Consider the following 22495-nt stretch of genomic DNA (forward strand, 5'->3'; position numbering starts at 1 on the left):
AAATTCAATTCTGGTCTCGTTCGTTCGTTCGTTCGTTCGAGAGAGAGAGAACGGCCGGTTCGATCTCTTCTGGTCGTGGGCTCACGACCACGACCATCGTCGGTTCTCTCGTAGGTGGGCCTCGGCAGGTTTCGGGCCCGCTCGGCTGCTCTCGGCCGACAAGCCTGCGCCGACCCCAGACGACCCATGGCGATGGTAGCACACAACTGGTTGTGGCTTTCACGAGGCAGGCAGGCAGGCCGCGCGCGCGCTCCCCATGAACGTTCCGCTCCGTTCTCGCAGCATTCCGCGTCGCCTCGTCCGCCGCTCGACTCCGTCGTAACCGCGCTCGATAATCCCCGGTCGGGTGAACGCGTCGTGCGACATCCAGGTGAGAGAACAGCCGCGAACGCGCCTTCCTCCGTGTGCGGGGAGTGTCCCTCGGCCGGATAACACGCGCGCCGTCGACGAGCTGTCAAAAAAGCGGGGGCAGGAGCGCGCGTCTCCGGGCCGCTCCTGAGGAGAGCCGCGCGCGCACGCTCTCTCCCGAGGCGCGGCGTGTCACGTGCGAGTGCCATCCTCCGAGCGGGCGTCGCGCGAAAATATGAATCTCGCCGGTGGCGGAGCGTAGCGTCCGGCGAGACGCTCTGTGCTCGCCCCTCGTCGTCGTCGTCGGTAAATACACACACGGAGGCCCACCACGAGTGAACGTCACGTGGCGGCCACGATGCTCTGGAGGCTCGCGGCGATGCTGCTGCTGGTCGTCGCGCAGCCGGCGGCGAGCTACTTCAACCTCTTCCTCAGCCAGACGGAGGTCCGCAAGCTAATGGGTAAGTGCGTTTTTGCCAATCTCTCTCTCTCTCTCTCTCTCTCTGTGGGACTTATAAGGTGACGAAGGAGGAGAGGCTGTTGTTCGCGTACAGCCGGTTATTTCGCTCTAAGACGAGGTCAGATGAGGACCGACGTGAAATACAGTAACGGTCCGGTGAACGCGTAACGTAACAACGATAACGCACTGTCCGAAGTGCAGTCAGCGGGTTATCGCTGAGAAACGGTCGAGTAGTCGCTAGTTGATGGTTATAGTTGTAAATATAGCACAGAGAGTCAGTGAAATTTCGCTGGGAGAGCCGGTTGATAGCGGCGACTTCCCGTCGGGAAATCCAGCTGTAGCCACGCGGTGAAGAGAGATATTATTTATCACCTCTTTTTCATTATCTATCGGTAATCACATTCTTAAGGTGTGCTGCCGATCTTTTTATCTGATATATTCTTTATTATGTTTTATTGACTCAATATATATATATAGTGTTTGAAAAATCAGCTTATCCTGATGTAACTCGGCCTCGAAACCTCCGATTCTCGAGTCTATATATATATGTGTGTGTATGTATGTATATATATTTTTATTACAAGGAAGACACGTAGCAGCGATTTGCGATGAATCTTTCATCAGCTGAAGTCAATGAAATATAAAACAAGCGAAAGTGTTTCTTAGTGAATACACGGGAAAGGACGGAACTTAAATCAAGAATAGATATTCTCATGTATAATCAAGAATATGATCATTTTCTCAGTCGATCTTTCGTCTCGACTCGATTGAATTCGTACTGACGCAAGTATCACTTGCGCTCAATTCGCGATGAAAAATCTCCGGAGAACTTCAACAATATTCTCGCTCATACACGAGAAATCTATCATCGATTTAAGACTACTTTTTCCATGCACCGATCGCCAGTGCAATACACTGCTTTATCGATTCAGCCGGTGATATTTTCGCTAATTCGATTTCAAAGAATACACCCCTCCTCTTCTCGCGTTAATCGGCTTGACCCCGTATCGGACGTGTTTCTCTTCTACGGAAGTCGATCGACGCGTAGTAAAAAAATCAAAGACGCGCGCCGTACGTCTGGTTGACCCGCGCGTCTGGTCTCTCAGGCTTTCTTCCAACGCTGCAGCTGCCGAACTTATCGCGCTTCCCGCAAGATAATAGTATCTACTAGGGAGCGAGGGAAAAATGGAATCGCGTTACCGTTCCGCGACGGTCAGCGGCGTTGAATTAATTCCACAGTTATGAACCGGCACGTCGAGGACGTGGAAGACTGATATCGCCCGCGATATATCTAATTTACAGGCCTCTAATTTATTCCATGCATCCGCGATTTATGCATGAGGCAGTTGCGGAAAATTAAATGCAAAGCGAGCGCCGGCCACGGCCGAACATTCGGCGATGTCCGAAATTACATCCCCGGTTCGATCGCGCAATGACGATCTCTCGCCGCGAGGATACGCTGTCGTTAATCGTATCCCGCTTCGACGGCTCTCTATCTCTCTCTTTCTCTCTCTCTCTTTCTCTCTCTCGCACTTCATCCGTTCCCTTATTCCACTCGCGCTGTAATAACTTCAGGTAACGAAACCGGTATAATTTTAAGTACAAATCCGGTCGGGGATGAGCCGAGAACAGGAAAATTGGCCGTGGCTCGGGCGCCTCTCGCGGGATTCCCTTTCGAGGCGATCGTTTTCCACTTTGCGGCTATTCCCGACATAGCACGCGCAATTATCAGATAAGCCCGTTAACAGCGTATTATCGATAGCGATTTAATTCGGCGCGTGCGCTCGACGAGATTATCGCGATGAAGTAACGAGGGGGAGGGAAGGAACGAACGAGGTCAAGCTTCCCATTCTTTTCCATATCTCTCTCTCTCTCTCTCTCTCTCTTAACCCCTGCGTAACCCCGGCGCATAGCGCAATCAAGAATCGAAATTGCCGTTGAAAATCCATTGTGCCGTGGCGGCAATAAGTGGCGAAAGGGCACTCGCGGTTCGCGCAACAACGGACGTTGAATAATCGTCCCCGCGTCAGCGCAGCTCGTATCTCGCGCGGGCTCTCAAACCGGCCGATGAATAATCGCTATCACCATTCACGCGGCTGTGAATCGTCGTGGCCGCGTAATTAAAGCGCCGTGACCGCGTAATCATCGGAAAACCGTCGATGGCCGGAAGACGGAGGACGCGCTCGAAACGTTCGGGCTCGCCGAAGTATCTGAGAGGGCGAGCGAGCGACGACGCGGGTCTTAAAACGTCGCTCTTATTTTCTATTGTCGTCTCTCACACTCACACGGTCTCATCGAGCAGCCGACGATTCCCCCCCCCCCCCCCCCCCNCGCCCGGAGACTTCCATTCCCGCGAATTACCCCGCGAACGCGAGATATTCACGTCGATCCGCGTCGGGCCGCATTAGCGGGCTTGTCCGCGAGATTCCCCGACGCATTTACGGTTTCCGAGCGCAATTTTACAACCTGCGGCGGGGCGTTGAAAAGCTGGGACGCTTGACTCGCTGCAAATACCGTACTGAGACTTTCTCCAGGTGACATTGAGACGTGTCCCAGGGTGTCGTGAAGATGTCTTTTGATATTGAAACGTCTTTCGAACATACGCGTTTGGTTCGGGGTGTAATAGCCTTCGACACACGTGGAACCGACGCATAGTGATTCGTACTCTCATGTGGAAAATTCATCGTAAGGTTTACCGCGTTTATTCCTTCGTGTTTACACCGAGCCGCCGGGGCGTTGATGTCGCTCGCGTGCGGAAAATCGCGCAATGACGGCCATTACTATGTTTTTATTCAGACACTGTGCGATGCGTACAAAGTAGATCTGTCATACGTAGGTGTTGACTTACACACACACACACACACACAGGAAGAAAGGTCTAAAGTCGAATACACGTAAAATACACGTGTGTTTTTCAGCTCCTTGAATCAAACGATATTTTTATCAATTTAAACGTATATTTTAACAGCTTGCAGCGAACACTCACTTGAGCGCAATGGTACTTTAATTTTTAAACGAATTACCGCACGTAAGCGTGAAATGGTTTTTGATTTAAGGTGATATTCATTAGGATTACGCGATACTTATTTTCCGCATTGTCGATCCCGTCGAGAAAGGCTCGATCTGCGTGCGCGGCCGATACAGAAATACACTTGGGGCCGAACACGCGCTCAAGATAATGCACTATGAACGTAGGCTCGCACAAGAGAAACCCTTCTCACCCTCGCGAGAAAAGAGGGGAAAAAAAGACAAATCCTGGTACTTCATTCCCCGAACATAATCTTACATTGCCTCCCGTCGAGCGCGATAAAACCGCTTCTCCTCCCGATCCATCCGACTGTTCCATTCTCACGCTTTCGATCCTCTTTATCGCCGCCACACGCCCTCGTCGGATTTCATTCGTAAGCCACGTTAGTCAGGAATCGTTGTTCAGCCCGGCGCACTCGAATCGCTGCGCCGGAAACGAATGGAAGCCACTCGACGAGGCGGCGGCTGCTGCCGCGTCTGCGGGGCTGCGGACTTTCCAATATTTCCTCGATAACTTCCACGACGCAGGATAATTCGCTCTCGGGCCGTTGGACCGCGAAAAGCATCCGCCTCGTTGCCTCCCGTCGCCGTCCTCGGGATATAGGGTGGCGCGGATCCTGCGACACCTGAACCCGCTCAGGATTCGCCCTCGAGCGAAGTGCGTTCGCGCGTGGGATTGCGCGTTTCTCCGCGCGTCCTCTCGTCCTACGGTCGTTTCGAGTGCGTTTCGCACGCGTTGAAGTCATCGACGACGACGACAATGACGACGACGCGTCGACCGCGTCTGGTAACGCGATTTTAAAAGCGATTCTGTCACATGCGACCCCGATACGGCGACGACGATTCCGTGATATGTGGGTTATATTCAGCGGACCCGAGGGGTCGGGGGAGGAGGGATGGTGCACGTGGCGGATAAATCGAAATAAAAGTTGCATGCCTACCTCAATTGTCCCCCTCCGGTGGAATTATTCTGCGATAAAATAAAATGTTGCAGCGCGCATGTATATTCGCGTACGTAAACAGGAAATGCTTTCATTTATCGCGCATACACAAGTCGTGAAATACAAATCGCTGCTTTTTTCAGAGAGGAAATATTCAGTTGCGTTTATTGTTCCGTCCAACGCGCGACTCATTCCCAGGATTGATTCTGTTATCGAAAATAACGGAAAAAAGATTCGCGAGAGGAGGGCGGAACGTGTCCCCTGCTGTTACGGGAAATACGCGCGAATAGTTCCGAGCGAATCTCTTTCGTGATTGCCGTTCGATCGTTTGATCTTGATATTGGTAGGTCGACGTGTCGATTATCGGGGAAAATTGATTCGGAATTTGTCAGAAGGTGTACACGTGGGTAATAATACACGGAGAGAAATATCATTCGCTTTGCTAAAAAAACGCGATCGCTCGGCTTACTTTGCTTTTTTAAGTAGTTGAGACACTATAATAACTAGATATAGACACATACTGTATCTCTAGATACACTTCATGAAGTGTACATCCTCATAATGTATATATCCGTATCTGTATTATTTACCTCGAATTTATATCTGTGTCCGTATCTATTTAAATTCCCCTCTCAGTATCTGAATCTGTCTGGTCACTTCGAGAAATGCGTCTGTTACAACCGTGCTTGGAAGCAATAGTTATCTTCAACAAAGAATATTTTCTCGACGATCCACTGGAAGAGAAAAAGTGCTACGTAATACTTTGCTTAATCCAAGCCAGGAAGAATGACAGCAGTACTCCTTAGCAAACATTTGCCTGTAGCGCCTTTTCCTTTCAACGTAATCTTAAAATACACCTGTCTACAAATTTCGCAAAAGCTCATTATCACACTGCGAAGAAAAGCATATTCCATCCTCGAGAATATTATTATCCCATTATCGAGAAAGAAATTCAAATCCGGCTAAATTCGAACGAGCAAATCGAAGATTGTCTTAGGAAGGAGATTCCAGCACCCTCGCTCATACACGAGAATATCTATTCTTGAGACTTGAGAGACTGTCTTTCCCGTAAGTGTGCAAAGTTACACGCTTGGATTTGCAGTGTTGAAACAAGCGACGTTTACCTGCGCGCAGTGTGTACCTTTCCGCTGTGCGCGCCTCGTCGATGCTCCCCCGGTGCGCCGGGGAATCGCGCGGACGTCGTACGTGCTCGGACAACGGTTCGTTCCGCGGTTGCTGATAGAATTGGCGAGGAAATGTGGCGCGACGTACCGATTTAGCGTAAATAGGTATTAATAGACGTTCCAGCCGGGCGGAGCCGCATTCTTCGAAGTTCACGCGTGGCGGTCCCGCTGCGTTCGGCCGCGTCGTCGAGGACTCGCATACCTACCTACTGCCTAACCCGGCCGCCGCGATATTCCTCGGGAAGGTACGCGCATTCTCATCGATGTGCGCCGCGACGATGTTTCCACTGACAACGCGATAACTCATACACACCGTGCCTTGTCCCTCGTTTTCAATCATGGATTCGTGCCCGGATGATCACACGGGAGAAGAGAGACCTTGTCAAAGGTGTGGGTAACCCGTTCTTTCTACGAAGCACAACCGTAAATTTCTGCGTCCACATGACTGCGCGAAAGCGCAGGCCACCTCTCTCTCTCTCTCTCTCTCCCTCTTTCGCGCCCGGGAGGAAACCTCTCGCAGCGTGGCATTATAATATACGAGAGGCGTAATAAAATATTATAACGAGGTCCTTGTTAAGCGACAGCGGCGGCGGCGACGTGGGGCGCTGCAGGACCGGCTCTAGTTTGTTTAGACACCGAATAATCGACAGTCGTTCCTCGTAGTTTTATTTTCGCTAGGGTCTCTCTCTCTCTCTCTCTCTTTCTCTCTTTCCGTCCATACTACACATCCCTCCCGCAGTTCCTCGTGCCTTTTTCCCTTACCTTTTTTTCTTTCCTATCGTTTTCTCGTCCGGTCCCGGGTGGCGGAGAGGTAGGAAGGGCAAGAGCCGGGCCTCTCAGATGGCCTCTACGATACGGATTTCGAAACGGCTCTCGCCTCGCAGCCCATATGGGCCTCTTTCGAGCTTTTCGAGCCTCAACGTAGCGCACACGAGAAGGTTTCCAATTTCCGTATTCGCTCTAGGGTTTCTCTCGGGTTTCCGCCGTCCCTCCGTCGGCCGAGCGCATCGGCAAGCCGATCTCGATCCCGTGCGGGAGTCCCGATTGGTTACCCGCGCATGTAATCGCGGAGGAAAGAAGAAACGAGCGGCGATATCGAATGCGAGGAACGATCGCGCGATATATAAATAAATTCGACTCGCGACGGCGCCCGATAAATTGCGGCCGAAAGTGGCGAGCAGGTGGCGAACGACACGGTCCTAAAATTTCGGACTTATCTGGAGGCGGCGGAGCCTTACACGCCCGCTACCACAGCGCGGGCTCGTGTTGCGTTAACTTGGATAAGATAAGTCCGCCGGGATACCGCCGGCTTTACTCCGCGTTACATTCTTCTTTCTCCGATTTCACGCTGTTTAAGGCGCGAGGTAAATTACGGTTAATCGCCGATCGATTCTCGCGATCGTGTTGCCCGCTCGCTCCGTTCGTTCTCCCGCGGCGGGGCACCCTGGGAAGAACGGTCGAAATTTATCACCGAATCGCCCGGGTCTTTTGCTTTCTTTCGTCGTCCTCGTCGTATCGTACAACTTCGTTCCCTCCGGATCGATTTTCCGTACCGTTTGACGAGTCGCTTCGTCGACCGTGTGAATCCAATTCGATATTCCCATTTCCGGCCTTTCTATCGCCTCCGTAATGATCGATTTTCAACCCGACTTCAATCGCCGTATTACAATGGATATTGCGGATGATCCCCCCCCCCCCCTCACTTCCCCGGGACCGTACTCCTCTATCCTTCGAGACGCGTCGATCGAAAATGATCGTTTCTTTTCGGTGAGAATCTTCGTGCACGATTCTTTGGCGATACGTCAGTCCGATATTGGTTATATTAACATTCATCGGGGGTGCATTGAACGAGTGTCGCCCGATGTAAAAAGCCGCTCGGTCTGCGAAACCTGCAGAATCAGATTTTACGCAGTATCCGCTATAAATTTCGCCGATAGCTCACTAGTAGAAATAGAACAGAATTTACCAGCAGAATCTGACAATGGATTAATCTGTCGTCATGATCTGCTGTGCTAGCAGATCCCCTTATATTTCTATTAGCAAGCCGTCGAAAATTTACAGCGGATATCACGGAAAATCTGCTTTCGCAGGTGTGACAGTCCCGGCTGATTTTATATCGGGGCAATGCACATTCAATATACCCCGATGAATGCCGATATAACTAATATTGGATCAGAATCGCCGATGAATTGTGCTATTGGGGTAACTTCACACACATGTCGCTACTAAAATAAAATATGTCCGGCCCTGAAAGTAATTTTCCATTAGTGCGTATCGCGCGCCGATCTCACAGAGGAACGCCGTGAGCTGCGGAGGAATCGCGTTCTTCACGATCATTCCCGCCATTCTTCCGGGCTCGTCCGGAAATTCGCACGTGGCGCAGCGTCGTACACGTCGTGCTTGTTGCAAAATTAATAGCGCGACCGATACGTTGAAACGTTCGAAGCGAGCATCAGCATCCGTCAGGAGGCCGTGTCAAAACACGAAAACAGCGTGCACTCGGACAAACCCGCGCCCGAGGCGTCCCTTCGTTCGTGTGAGTCCGGCTTGGGCTCGACCTTAGCTAGTTAGGCCCTGACAGGCCCATCTTGATGTTGCTGGAGTGGGGCCGCTTCAAAGGCCCCGACCAGGGCCCCGTGAAAACGTTTATGCGCTCACAATGGCGTAGAGATCGGTGTGAGCGCACTTGTCCGTCGATGCGTCCGATTCGTACTCTATTCACCCCCCGACGAATCCGGGCGGATGCCGGGGTGACTGGATAGAGTCGGGGATGTGGGAGGGGTGGAGGAGGGTGGCCTGGCGGTGACCGACAGCGGGAAACGTATACATCGTCGCGGGGACGCGCTCGCTCGTTGATGAAAAATAACGCGTAGGAGTAGAGAGAGAGAGAGAGGACGTGAACGTACAGATTTATAATGATCAATGCGCGCGCAAAGCGCCACGAAGAAGGCGTACAACGACGCGCCACGACGACGCATCTATCTACCTATGCGCTCGGCTGACAGAGAGTGATGAGCCACCGGAGCGGGGAAGGCGGGAAACGCTGGTGTACGATTTCAGGATGGACCGGGCCGAGCGGATGCTGCGCCCGTGTCCGCATCAATCTTCGGCTCCTCGTTAAGATCCGCGCCTTAAGTTTTCACTTGTGTGCGCGCGAGGCTCGTTCGCTCCTTTCGTTTCGTCCACGGCGTACGTGCCAGGGCCGCGTCTTCGCGTCTGTGCTGGTGGGACATTTTACATGAGATCCCGCCGAGGTAGAAGCGGAACCCCCGTGGATTCTCTTCCGAGAGAGAGAAAGAGAGAGGAAGAGAGACTGATAGAACGAGAGGAGGGAAAGGGGAAGCACGGCCCTCGGCACTCTCGCATTTTGTTTGTTTTGGAACGAAAGGAGGAAATCCTGGGACGAGTCTCCCCCTCCCTCCTCCCCGGTTCACGCCGAGCCTCGATACGGCGGCGACACGTGTTGTTTTTCTCACAGGTGACTGGCCGTGTTTGGGCTTCAATACGTCGGATTCCGTCAATTCCCAAAGAACGCGCTGTCACACCATCTCTTTTGTCACCGACAGGCGTGGAAGACGGATTTCTCTGAATGCCCTGTGTAAAGCCGTCCTGAGATGTCATGTGACTAACACCGTCGCAGTTACTTAATCACACGCAATTTTTTCTTTTATTTGGTTACGCCCATTTGGTTATCTTTCATTATGGTTATCTACCATTGAAGTGTTCTTAATCTTTTGATTCTCAAGCGGGACGAGCTGTTCGCCCCCTAAATGATTTCTTTAATTGATTTTGACAAGTACAAAGAAAAGATAGTATACTTATGCATTGAAATATGTGGATTTTAATGTAACTTTTTTTATAAACATACTATCACATATAGACGGAAAATTCTTTGGGGTCACATGAAATCTTACGTCTGAGAAATCGGCGCGGAATTCGAAAGGTTAAATAATAATTGGAAAACAATTAACATTTTTTAGCGTTTCTCTTAGCACGAATGTCTATTGTTACGGCATCTTTTATTATTTGTTTCCCTTAGTCTCTCAATTCCGAGACACGGAAATGCAATCCGTAAGTGTCAAGTTAGGCAGTATCATCAATCGAATCGTAGCATAATGGAATCGACTCTCGCAGAGACCTCGTTTGCCTCGAGGGATTTCAAAGACGTTTCGCTCGGGGTGAAATGAGCGCGTCCCACTTCACCCGAGGCTCTCGGAGAAAAAAAATCTTTTCCCCGTCGTGAATTATCTCAGAAAGGGCTAAAAGTCCCGGGAGGACGCATTTGCAGAGTATGTATTCGCCACTAAGCAAAAACCTCGCCTTTGTTGGCGGAGACGTTTTCTATTTCTCGAAATAGAACGCGCAATTTTCTCCCCGCGAGTCCCTCTCAGATCCTTTGATCCCGCGAGGTCGTGTTGCGCGAAGCTGGAAAGTCCCGCTGGAAGTGATTAAAATGCAGCATTTTTTTAGGTACGCCGCAGTGCATTAAGTAATTGTTCCAATGTACTTTGACCAAGTGCTAAGAAAGGAAAAACTCGCGTGGTCTTTTTTGCGAGCAGAAGCCCTTAGGAATATTTGATTTAACGCAGTCCGTACACATCCTGAACTTTTTCAAAGGAGGAATTCGCACAATTTTAACTCGAGAGAGAGAGAGAGAGAGAGAAATTCGAGGATAAAAGCAGTAAAAACGTCGGTCGAAATTTGAAATTTAAATTACTCGTGTGTCGTTGCGTCCGTTTGAAATTAATCAGGAATCGTGGCTTGCCGCTCGTATTTGTCCATACCTCGTCGATTGCAACGCGCCACGGTGCAGTATACATTAATTTCTCGTTGTTATCCTCGCGGGGAATCTTTTAATCCTCGTCCGTGCGCGCGTGAGCCCGCTGCAGCATCCCGCCTAAGCGAGTTCTGAGTGACAGGATCTTAACGAGCATCTGCTGCTCGAAGATGAGTCGCCGCCTCTGCCGGGTCCTGCGCGGAAAACGCCTAACGCACTCGAAAGTGAAAGAGGCCCACGTAGAAGGCGCGTCGTCCGTGCTCGAGTTCAATACGAGCGAGAAAGAGGTAGAGACAGAGATCCGTGATTCCACCGTGTTTCGCTCCGCCATTCCCTCGAGTGTCGCGCATTCGCTCCGGTACTAACCGGAGCCGGATCCTGCCGAGGGAAAATATTTTTTTAACACCTATCCCAGCACGGACCATTGGTCCTTATAGAGGGTGACTCGGCAACAACAAGGCGAGAACCCTTCCTCGAAATGCAAACAGTTTCTGACAAATGGGTCCTTCAGCAACGACCGTCTTTCTTGTGCGCTCTATCCACGATAGTAGAAAAAATTAATGTCGAAGCGTCTTCATCCTCGCGCGAACCCTGTGTGAAATATCATTCCGTCGCGCGCGTCGCCATCTCAAGAGTCCTCGTCAGAGCCACGAGTTCGAGGTATGCCGGAATGTAACGCGCACAAACGCAGTCATTTAGAGATTTCGTGGTCACATTCTTATCCCGATATAGGCGCGGTACGATTTCGCGCGTACCGACGCTGTTAGGTGCGCAAATTAATTCGGTGCCTTTGCGCTTAACTTCGGAAAGCAGTAATTATTACGTTGTTCGGAAAGAAGCGTCTGAGGCACCGCATCCTTTTTGCACTCCAATTGAGTAAAAATGCTGCTCGGTCTATCGAAAGATTGGTTTCGCTTTGCGTGGAGATTTGCTGTGACTCGTAAAACTCGTAAAAAGAAACCTCTTACCGGCAATGGGACTAGGCGTGATGATTCTGCTGCCCGATAACGCGCGGTCACGTGCCGCAAAAGAGACGAAGGATCTCATCCGTGCATCGGGAAATTCTCTCTCATGCGGCTTATTCGCCAGATCCAGCCCCGTCGGATCACCACCTATTTCGGTCGCTTCGACATCATCCGGCGGTATTTTAAAACAGTCGACGAGGCCCGAAAAAAGCATCGATGACTTGATCGAGTCAAAACCGCCGAGTTTTCTCCGCGAGGACTTTCATCCCCTGCCCGATGGATGGAGCAGAGCCATGAGAAAATAATGGAAATCATTTCGAGCATTGAACTTACACTCGACCTTTTGTAAGTAAACTTGGAATCTCACGAAGAAAGGCGTCGAATTAATTCGCACACCTGATGTATTTCGGTATCAACGCTTTCTCGCTTGACTCATACACCAAGAGCGGTGTCGGAGGAGGGAGGGGCGATTCCCTCGATGACTTATCGGCCGGCGCGCGCAATAATAAAAATAGAACGCCGAGCGGTCGTAGTCGTCGCGCTACACCCCGGGTTTTGCCTCTCGAGCCTCCTGTCGTGTTTCACGTCATCCTCTTGACAGCAGACGGAATTCTGGCCGTGTCGCCGTAGAGTTATCGGGCCATCGGCGCCAGGAAGAGGAACACGCAAAGGGGCCCCACTAAAATTTCCTACGGAGCCTACGGCCTAGAGATGCCATCTCATCCGGGATCCTTCGAATCCCGCAGCGGGGGATAACGTCCGCCTTTTTGCGCTCGTTCTCGCTTCTTCCTTCTCTTCCTAGAGGCTCTCTCAAAGGAATTGTCCCTCGGGCCAGGCTGCAGTGATAAATCGTACGTGACAATTCCTCCTTACCACCAGCGGCGAATCCCCCCCGCGTGGAAGGATTGATCTCTTCGGAGAGGTTTTTCACGAAACAAGCGTGTCCCTAGGTCAGTTTTTTCATCGGATTCCGGAATACCCGATGGAATACAAAGAAACTCGAGCGTGGATAATAATGAGTCGCGAACGTAAAGATCCGCAAATATCGTCTCGGCGGGAGATCTGTGAGCGAATAATTTCCCGTCGAATTTAATTACCATTTCTATTTCTCATTAACCCATTATACAGCGTCGCTCCACTTCTCTAAATAACATCCTAAGTAATAAATATTTCATAACTTTGGGTCTAGAATCGATTGAGCAACACTTTGACGAATATAATCGTTCGATTCTCAATGAAAAATATTGATTGTTGACAAAGTTACTGTAAACGAGGGGGGGGGGGGGGGCCATAATACCACCTATTTTCCTCTGTTAAATTTTAATATCACTTAGACCTCTCTGTGATCAATTGTCAATATTAACGATTAACTTTCCCTTGCGTAGATATTCGTCACGCATCGCTACGTATTGTGACGGTTTTAATGCAACTGGAGGTCTCGTATTCGTTTTGAGAAGATTGCATAAATAATATATCCCACAATTGATCGTACAATAACGCTGGGATCAAAGGATCGTGACTCGACGAACCGAACGCGGCTAATGAGATAGAAAGAGAGAAAGAAGGAGAAAGAGAGAGAGAGAGAGAGAATATCTCGGCCCGCTTGAATCGGGAAGCAGTACCTTTGGTATAATCGGGGTAAATCAAGGTGGTAGAATAATCGCGCGACGGAATGCGTCCGACAGCTCGACGGATTAAATCCGACGAAAGCCGTTTGAGACGGATCTAAAAGGATCACGCGAGGCTCGCGCGCGCGCTCCGACGTCCGGCCCTCTCGGCCGGACTCCTTAACGAGCTCCTGCGATCAGCGCGAAGTACGGGCGCACCTCGCCGAAGAGAGAGAGAGAGAGAGGGACGGCCACGGTCGATTCTACGTCGCGATAAATCCAGTCGTCACGTAATCCTCTTCATGTCCGAGGCCTGATTGCCAGCTAGTACTGCCATATGTCGTCCCCGGCCGCTACGGCGACGTCTCAATCAACGCGGCCATCTGTCAACCCCTGTTTAGTCGCCTCCGACGACGATCGTGGCTGGTGTCCGACGTAACGACGCGGTGCACGCTCGCAATCGCTCGCATCTCGGGCAATCGCGAGGGTGCACGCTTCGGGAACAATATTATTTTAGCTCCCGATCCCCCAGAATTACGCTCCCCTCCGCCGGCTCCGACGGCGTTTGCTTTGGTTCCCGTTTCGCTACTGTTCTCCCTTCCTCCCCCTCCCTCCTCTCTCTCTACCTCCCTTTCTCCCTCCCTCGCTCGCCCCTTCGACAAATAAACCAAAACCGCGGTCGTTACGTATGATGCATCGCTCACGGGATCCATCCGGAGTCTATTCCGCGCCGGCCGTGATGCGCTTTGTTCAGGAATAGTCGCCACTTCGGAGCGTAACCGAGGTAAGAATGGACTCCTAATCGTGACGGATGACTCGCGGTTTAACGATGAATAACGTTTGGGGAATATACGCGGACACGAGGAGCGTTCCGTAGAACGTTACCACTTTCGCGATACGCAACGGACGCGCGTTCCGCGCTCCGCGAGGGACGCGCGAGGTCCATCTGTTATTATTACAGAAATACCGCTGATTGTTTTATTTCGACGGGAGAAAGAGAGAGAAGGGGAGGGCCGCGAAGAACTGTTTTATTCGCCGCAGCTTGGAATAGCCGCGCGGCACGCAACAGCAACGCGAGCTGCGTTTACACGCGCGTGCATTCGCAAACCCATTTATTACTTCTCAACCCCGTCGATCCGTCGATATTTCACGGACACGATTGTAAAAGTAACAAGTCGGCCGAGAGAGGTTTTCCTTAATCCTTCCGGAATGAAATGTCGTGAAGCAGTGGTGGAGTTTCGAAGGGACCCCGAGAGCGGACCCCGAAACGGCAGTTTAACCCCAGTAGTCTCCGTTCCTCTTTTTTCTCCCTCTTTCTCTCTTTTTCTCTCTCTTTCTGCCTTGCGAGCGCCTCGTCTTCCTCGTCTCCCTCGCTGACGGTATTCCGGAGTGAATTATAACCGGTGTCGCGCGAAGTTACGCCTTCCTGGATTTAACCTATGGCCCGAGGAGAGGGACTCGAGGAGTGCGAGAAAGTAAAGGGGGAAACGAGAGATGAGAGAAAGAGAGAAAGAAAGAGGGAAGGGAGGGAAAGGAACTGAAAGACAGAGGGAGAGAATTCGACGTTGACCGAGGAGCTAAGAGAGAGAGAGAGTGTGTGTGTGTACAAACGACGCTCAGGACTTGTCCAGGACTTATGGGTTATTCAGGAGACTCCTGTCGCCAGGGGGAGGAAGAGACCGTTCGATATATGCTAAGCAGTCAGCCTGCTGCATTATATGTATGCACTGGGCCTGCACGTGGGTGAGAGAGCGACGGGTGCGTGTGCGCACCAGGTACGCAGAATGTCTCTAGAAATGATGTGCCTCTCTCCGGCATGAGGGAGCTGAATCGAGAAGAACGATGACCCCGATCGAGACACCGAGATATCAATCGTAGGTAAACAAGTTTTGACGGTGTAACGAGATAATACATTTCCGTGGCGCGCTGTTCGTGATGGAGACAAATCCCGGGACCGACGTAAAAAGCGTCATATTCAAAGAGTTTAAAAATAAAACCGAAAGTCAAGACGACGTGAAAATGATCATTCCGATATCACTTCAACGTTGTCTTGACTTTTACGCGACTCATCGTTCTACTTGGGTTCGAACTTGCGAATATCTCAGTCCCCGAACGGTCAATCGTCCTCTAATTGCGCCGATAATTAGTTCGCATTCAAATCAACGGATTCTGAAAGAAACCCGCTTAACACCGCGACACCGCCTCAAGGAGAGAAACAGCCGCGTGCGCGCTGTAAAATAAACGTAAGCCGTCGGGTCAATCTGACCCCCCCCCCCCCCCCNGAGGGTGAAACATTTCAGCGCACAGCGGGGAGAGGATACGTTACGAGGCTCGGCGAAGTCCGCGATTCGGGTCCGTAATCAAGAGGGAAGGCGTGGCTTCTGAGTCACCCTGTATATAGACGCCCACGTCGTTTGCTCGCGATGGCGAAAGTGAAAAATATCTCGCGCGCCGGTGGCGGCGGCAACGCATACCTGTGCGCGCGTACAGCCGCGTGTGTACACACGTGGCAAAATGTGCGCGCACACACGCACGGCCGCGTTATTAGATCTCTCGAGCCGCAGCGAGCCGAGATATCGGCGGAGTATATGCCAGCTGGCGCTGATCTGGTCGTTAACCTCGGCCCGGATCATTTTTGGAGCCCGTTAACGCTTTCCTCAGAAAAGCCGGCCTTTGCGCGGCGAAACAGTGCGCAGGGTGGAATTTGTCGTAAATCACCGACGGGGCGGCGTCGTCCCGTTGCGTCCCTGAACGCGCGTCGTCCGCGGCAACGCGCGGCGCGGATGACACTCCGCGGTCTCGGATTTCGAACACGTCGGGGATTTACCGCTCTTCCATCGTCCGCGCGAAATGACGGATGCGATCGCGAAGCGGCTGGACAGGTACATCGAGGCAAGAGCGATAACGCACCTCTCGCGCTCGTGATACGTGATTTTTTTTCATCGTCCAACATACGAACATTCCTTTGTTGCGCCTTCACTGTGCCGAGAAATGCCTCTAGCAGAGGCCACAGCTGCACTAAAACTGACGTTGGTATTGCGAACAGACGTACGTACACGGCTGTAAAGTACTAAACCCTGTCGGATAGTATGTGAAGTTCGTCCACTGCGTACGGTAGTTGAAGCTGAAGTGGCGGTTTCTCTGTTTGCCAGCAAGTTTGGTTGGGTTATTAGCGTCGTTTAGCTTTTCGTTGTGCTGAAGTTTAAAGTAACAAACCAGCCCGGGCAGCGTAATATTTAAAAGACCGGACGGAAGACGTCTCTGAGACATTCGATGTATGACTTCGGACATTGTGCTGTCTAGAAGTGATAAATAAGTCATTTGACATTGCCATTTTCTGTTGTGAGTTTGGAGCCCTTTAAACTGCTTCGGATCTTGTGTTAATCTTCATCCCCTGTCACTGAACGAAGCGAGAAAGGTTAGGATTAGATTGTTCCGCGAATCGAGATACCTGAATTTACTGGTCTTTCAACCGACGTACCTGAACTTTTCTGTGAAATATCGTTCCATAGAATAGAGTTCATAGAGTTGGAGTTACGTGATTGAAACCAGCTGACTGATTTTCCCCGACTTTCCTTGTTTGTTTGTTTAAGATGGTCGGAAAGAAATCAAAATATCCCTTTTCATATAATAATATGGGATATTATATACATCGTGAAATTAAAAGAATTTTCTAAAATATATAAAATTGAAGATAACACGTAAGGATAAATAATGTAATTTCAGTTATTTTATTTTATTTGTTTGATAATTTCCTATAAATAAATATCCCGGATACGTCAGTTTTGGAGCATAGTTTCTAGAAACGTCACTCCTCAAACATCTTGAAGAATAGTTGCCCGCAAGGAAATCCATATTAATTTTCATAAGATCATCATATAGAGGATGGACTGTAGGAACGATTTTTAAAGTGCGATAGGTTAGTAACGCTGATATTTAAATAGGAAACGGACTCGTTGCACGCTTGCATAACGGATGTCATTTTGATGACAATGGAGCAGTGGACTGCTGTACACCGTGCATTCATAATAGGAATGTTTCCTTTTTTTCTTTAATGACTCAGTTGTATGATTACGCAGCGATTATTCTGCCGGAATTTCAGCATTCCGTGTCATAGCCGCATTCCCAGTCGAGATGGGATAAAATCGTGGATAAGGAATTTTCGATTAACCGTGCCTGGAAAAGAAACCACCACCGGGTGCCTATCGTGAGAATTCCTCGAAACATTGAGACAGCGAGGCAAGCAATGATAAGGAGGAGTCCTCAACGCTCAGCCGGAAAACACGTTGCTGCCCTTCGCTTATCTCGTGGCGGTGTAAGATCGTGCCGTGGAATGTTGGAATTCCGACGGAATAATCGCTGCGTAATCACAACTGAGTTAACATTTTCGTAGAGAACCTGCGTTTCGGTAAGGAAGCGTTGCTGGTTTGCATACACGCCTGCCCGGGTCGAAATATCAAATTCCACATTAAGTCTTCGAGTGGAGTAGCCGAAAACAAGTTCCCGCTTGTAGCATCAAAGGAGGACAATAAGTGCTCCTTTAACGCTACCGAGGGTATTTAGTTCCCCAGGCTCGAAATTTTCGTTCTGCATTCAGCCTCATAGAAGACCTTTGAACACAATGCGGAATTAAATCAGACTTAAAATGAAAGTTAAATTTCGACTCGGTTGCACGTGTTAATTTGAAACCTTCAACAAGGCTTTAGAACTCAAAAACAAAACTGTACGTCGGTTTTGCTGCCTCCAAGTTTGAAATTTACCGATAATGAGAAGTTCTTTTGGCAGGAAGCAAACCGACCGGGAGTGGCTTCGACTCGTTGAAGTCGCTCTCAGCACACTACGTCGGAAAAGTCGCGTTCCCCGCTGCGAGACGCGCTGCGTATACCCTATTTCCGCGCGTTAATCCCAATACGACCCCGTCGCATTCACCTCGCGGATCCATCGGGGAGAATTCAACATTCTACGGGGCGACCTGTCGTCCGGGGACTATTGATGCACCCGGTACGTACGAGAGACGTACGCGACGGCATGGAACGGGAATCGAACGAAAATCGTGCACGCTGCATTGTGAGTAGGCGTCGCGTAAATCCAATATTTCCTGTCCCTTCGACCTGCGCGCCTCCACCCTTCTGCATTTCCCCCTTTCTTTCTTTCTATTTTTCCCTGCACACCACTCCCCCCCTCTCTCTCTCTCTCTCGCTCGCTCTCTTCCCATCCCCCTGCCTGCTCCAATTCCCGCTTTTGAAAGCATCACCGCGGGAGGGTCTCGTTATACGCGTACCGGATTTCATATTCGGGAGGTGTTGGGTTTCTTTCTGACCCAGAGCCTCCGGTACCTTCCCCCCCTCCCCGGCCTGCCGACGGTAGCCGGACTCCGTTGAAGGCGATTCTGCGAGGTCTCATTTTGGAGCCTTTTATTCGACCAATCGGCTAAAGCTGCGCCCGTTAATCACGCTCAATGGCCGTATTTTGACAGCGGGGGACACGCACAATTTTTCGCGGACCGTTTCGCGCCTCAGCGCGCGACGCGCACACACGTACACCTGGCCCCGTTTATTCGTCTCATAAACACGATCCTCGCTTACTCTCGTCGCGGAGATCCCGATGAAGAAGTCGAGATTGCGCTTAACACCACTTTGTTGTTGCGCCTCTGAGGATTTCCTCGATAGGATCTTTCGCAATCGCTCATGTTCGCACCCGGCGATTGATCAGCGGCTCGAGAATGTGTAACGCGAAACAAAAGAGGACTCTCGGCTCTTTTGAAGTTTCCCCAGTTGTAAAATACGCGTATACGCGAGACATTCGCGCAGCGCATGCGTTTTCTCTTTATTCGTTAACATTCTATTATTTTATTTCGGTCCACGTTAAGATTTACTCCAGTTCGTGACATTTCGTGTATTTTTTCTCGCGTATTTAAAACAGTATATTCCAATTCACAGATTGCGTCTCTCTTTCGCCTTTTTCCTTTTTTTCGTTAATGTTCCGCGTCAAAGTAACCAGACTCGCGTTTCTCTCGGCGTCGAATAAATTCAACTCCGCATTCCGCCGGCACCCACGCTGCGATTTACTTCAGCCGTTTAATATTTATTTCATCTCTTTTCCCTTCACCCCTTCTTCTTAACGCTAAGTCTTCTTAGACTCCGAGACATATCCCATTGGCTCACTCGACTCTTTATCTCGCGAGAAGCCTCTTGTACGCTCGCGAGGCACGAAAAGTCGATCGCCCCGCGCTGTGACGCGCGCCGGAGGCCTTAGATACGCATCCGCGCGCGGACAGGCCGGATTTGACGGTCGTCTGGAAATTCTCTTCGCTCCTTATCTTTGATCCCGGCTGCCGGAGGGGTGGAGAGCGAGAATAATTCACTGTTTGTTCAGGATAAACGGTAGATCGTGCTACAAGTCCCGCGGAAAAAAAGAGGTGCCCGCTGAAATCCCCCTTCCCCCTCATACTCGAGTGACAATTGCGTCTGGCAGCATTCGCAAGGGTCGACGCCTCCGCTGAAAGGCTTTTCTTCTCCCTCCGTCGCTCGACATCCCTCCCTCATTCTTCTTCTTCGCGCCGACTCGCGCCTTCCTCGTCGCACTGCGGCTCGCGCGCGCGGCCAGACATCAAAGAAACTTTCGGCGCCCGCGACCTGCTTCCACCCCGCGCAAACTTCCCGCGCGTAATCGCGCGGGAAGAGTGCCGAGGTGGCACCACCCTTCTTGTCCGGATAAGAGGCGGATGCGAGCCGCGGTAACGAGGTCATAGTCGGCGCGTCGCCGATGACGAGGCGAAGTTATCTTTGATGTCGGAAGGATTACGCCTCATCTTCCGACCTCCCGACCGCGCGGGGAATCGAGTGTACCGTCGCGGATTAACGATCACGGGGAAACGAGGTACTTCCCCCCCTCCCCCTGAGAGACGGGGTGTATAGGTGCGCGCGCGCCGAATTGGTGGAGACGTACCGAGGCGCAATTAATTGCGACCCGTTAGATCTTTATCCTTGTGAATTGAGTCGTGTATTATGCGTAAAGCGCCCGTGGACTCTCTCTCTTTCTCTCTCTGCTCTCATCGGGAAAAGGATATAACGGCGTTGTTGTTAACGAGGTGCTTAGCCGTATTCCGCCGTTCAAAGGCATTAACTGCGTCTGTTGTTCCCGCCACGTCGGTTGGCTTCTTCGGGCACCACCGTTCGCGGGAGGAAATCGATTTTGCCGGCGGATAACGGTCCAGCACAAACTTTCCGTGGCTGTGGATAATTATTTTCGATGTGAGAGAGAGAGAGAGAGAGAGACTTTGTCCTTCGTCCTTTTTACGATACGGAGAAGGCAGCCGCGAGGGCTGGCGCGTTAGGCCGCAGAAACGACCGGCGCACACCACCGAGGTCGTGGCTACACGATATCTGATGCAGAAAACCGGTAAAGGCCGGGGGCCACAGAAAGAGGAGGGCTGGGAGGACCGAAGGCGCAGGCGAACCGAAAGCAAAGACACGAGAGACGCAGCGTGGAGGCAGCGGCGGCACATTGTCTTCGGGTGACTTAAAAATCCAACTCGTGCCTCGTTAAGCACGCTATCAGATACAGAGAGGATGGTCCCTCCGAGGGAGTACACGACGCGCGCCCGTGTCCCGGGTCCCTCCTCTGCCCCGACGCACACACTCTCTCTTCGCCGACTCGGCCACGTAACCTTGTAGCTGCCGCGCGCCGGCAACCTTCGGTCGGGTCGCGCCCGGTAGCATAATGCGTGCTAAGTGCGGGGGTCCGATGGGACGGGCGAAAATTTAGCGAAGCGAATGCGCGCATCACCGGCCAACTTGTTATTCTATTTGACGAGGCTCCACGAGGCGCGCTTAATTACTCGGCGTGTTCGGTAACGCTGATCCAAGGGGAGTTCGGCGGTTTCTTCAGATACGCGCCCGCCGGGTGTTACTGTGTTATTATACATTATTGTTCTCTCTTATGGAACGCGCGGTGTGTTATCTCGTTTCTCGAATAAGTTATTTCGATAGTAACGTTTACGTTTGAAACGTACGGGATTATTTTGAATTGACCGAAAATTGTTGCATACGTTCCAACTCGTGGAGATCGAACGGTGATTTTTTCATCTTCTTTAGTTCTCGGCATTCTATTGATTCGCAACGTTGCTGCAAAGCGAGGAAAGATCGAATCCATTGCGAGTCATCAGAGCGAAACCACGACTGACAATTTGATTCTAGATTTATCCTCGCCTCTACTTCACCCTCCCCTTCTTTTTCCCGGAACAAATGAAAAAGGGAAATGGCAGGAAAGCAGCGTTTATGTTCCGCCTCACGCGATTTGTGCCGGTGTGCTCGGGAAATAGATCGCGATTATGTAGAGATACTGTAGATTTATTGCCGAAATTTAAAACTACTTTATTGTAACTTATCTACTACTTTATCTGCAGTTCCCTGCGACTCTTTTAGTCTTCGCGAATCCCTTTAATTCCTTATAGCTTGGAGGGGCGCGCTCCCTCACAAATCCCACGCGAGAAATACGCTGACGTCGGGAGTAACGATTTCCGAGGTAGCTCGTGTGAAGTTTCCACTTTCCAATATTCGTCGAGTTTTCGTGACATTTCAGATATACGAGCGGACGCATTTAATGGCCGAGTCACGACACACCTAGCTCTCCCGCAGATTTGTGGGACGAACGCACGCTACGCTGACTCTAACACGAGTGGAGAAGAATGAGTCATCCACCCGTGTAATCTGTATCAGATAATTTCTAATGCATTATGGAGTGAAATGCATACGGAAGAGTAACTCCCGGTCTTTTCGCACGCGGGTGCAACTAGTTTCTCTCCGTTGACACCTTAACAAATTAATATATTAATTAAAATAAATATCGTGTGTCCCGTCTCTTCGTTGAATAATGCATCAGAGATAAATTTATCTGTTCCAGGACTGCAGGAAGCGCAATTATTTTATGTCAGGGAGGGCGTCATAAACAGATACGCTATTAAGTTCGTCGTTACCGTGCCAGCGCAGGTTCACAAGCTCCACTTCACGTGGGAGAATCTTTCCGGTAGACCGGTAAGTTCTTGCAGCAGACTAATATATATATATATATATATATATTTACTTACTTCCTAATGCGAGCGCTGAATTGCACAGGTGTCGTATCGCAAAACGAGCATATAGAGCCCAGTGAGAAGTGAAAGCTTGGGGTAGCTGATTCGTAAAT

The 22495-nt window shown here is 50.6% G+C and overlaps 1 protein-coding gene across 1 annotated transcript in view; it reads left to right on the forward strand.

Annotated features, from left to right (window-relative positions):
• Window positions 1–222: 222 nt before the first annotated feature.
• Window positions 223–22495, forward strand: part of LOC106748288 (tyrosine-protein kinase Dnt) — a 29422-nt gene continuing 7149 nt past the window's right edge. The window contains exons 1-2 of the mRNA XM_014626679.1: window positions 223–809; window positions 22214–22344. Coding sequence (XP_014482165.1) covers window positions 707–809; window positions 22214–22344 — 234 coding nt within the window. The 5' untranslated portion in view covers window positions 223–706. The remainder of the gene's footprint in view (window positions 810–22213; window positions 22345–22495) is intronic.

Source organism: Dinoponera quadriceps, unplaced genomic scaffold, assembly GCF_001313825.1.
Source record: "Dinoponera quadriceps isolate SergipeBrazil2010 unplaced genomic scaffold, ASM131382v1 scaffold2600, whole genome shotgun sequence".
Lineage (NCBI taxonomy): Eukaryota > Metazoa > Arthropoda > Insecta > Hymenoptera > Formicidae > Dinoponera > Dinoponera quadriceps.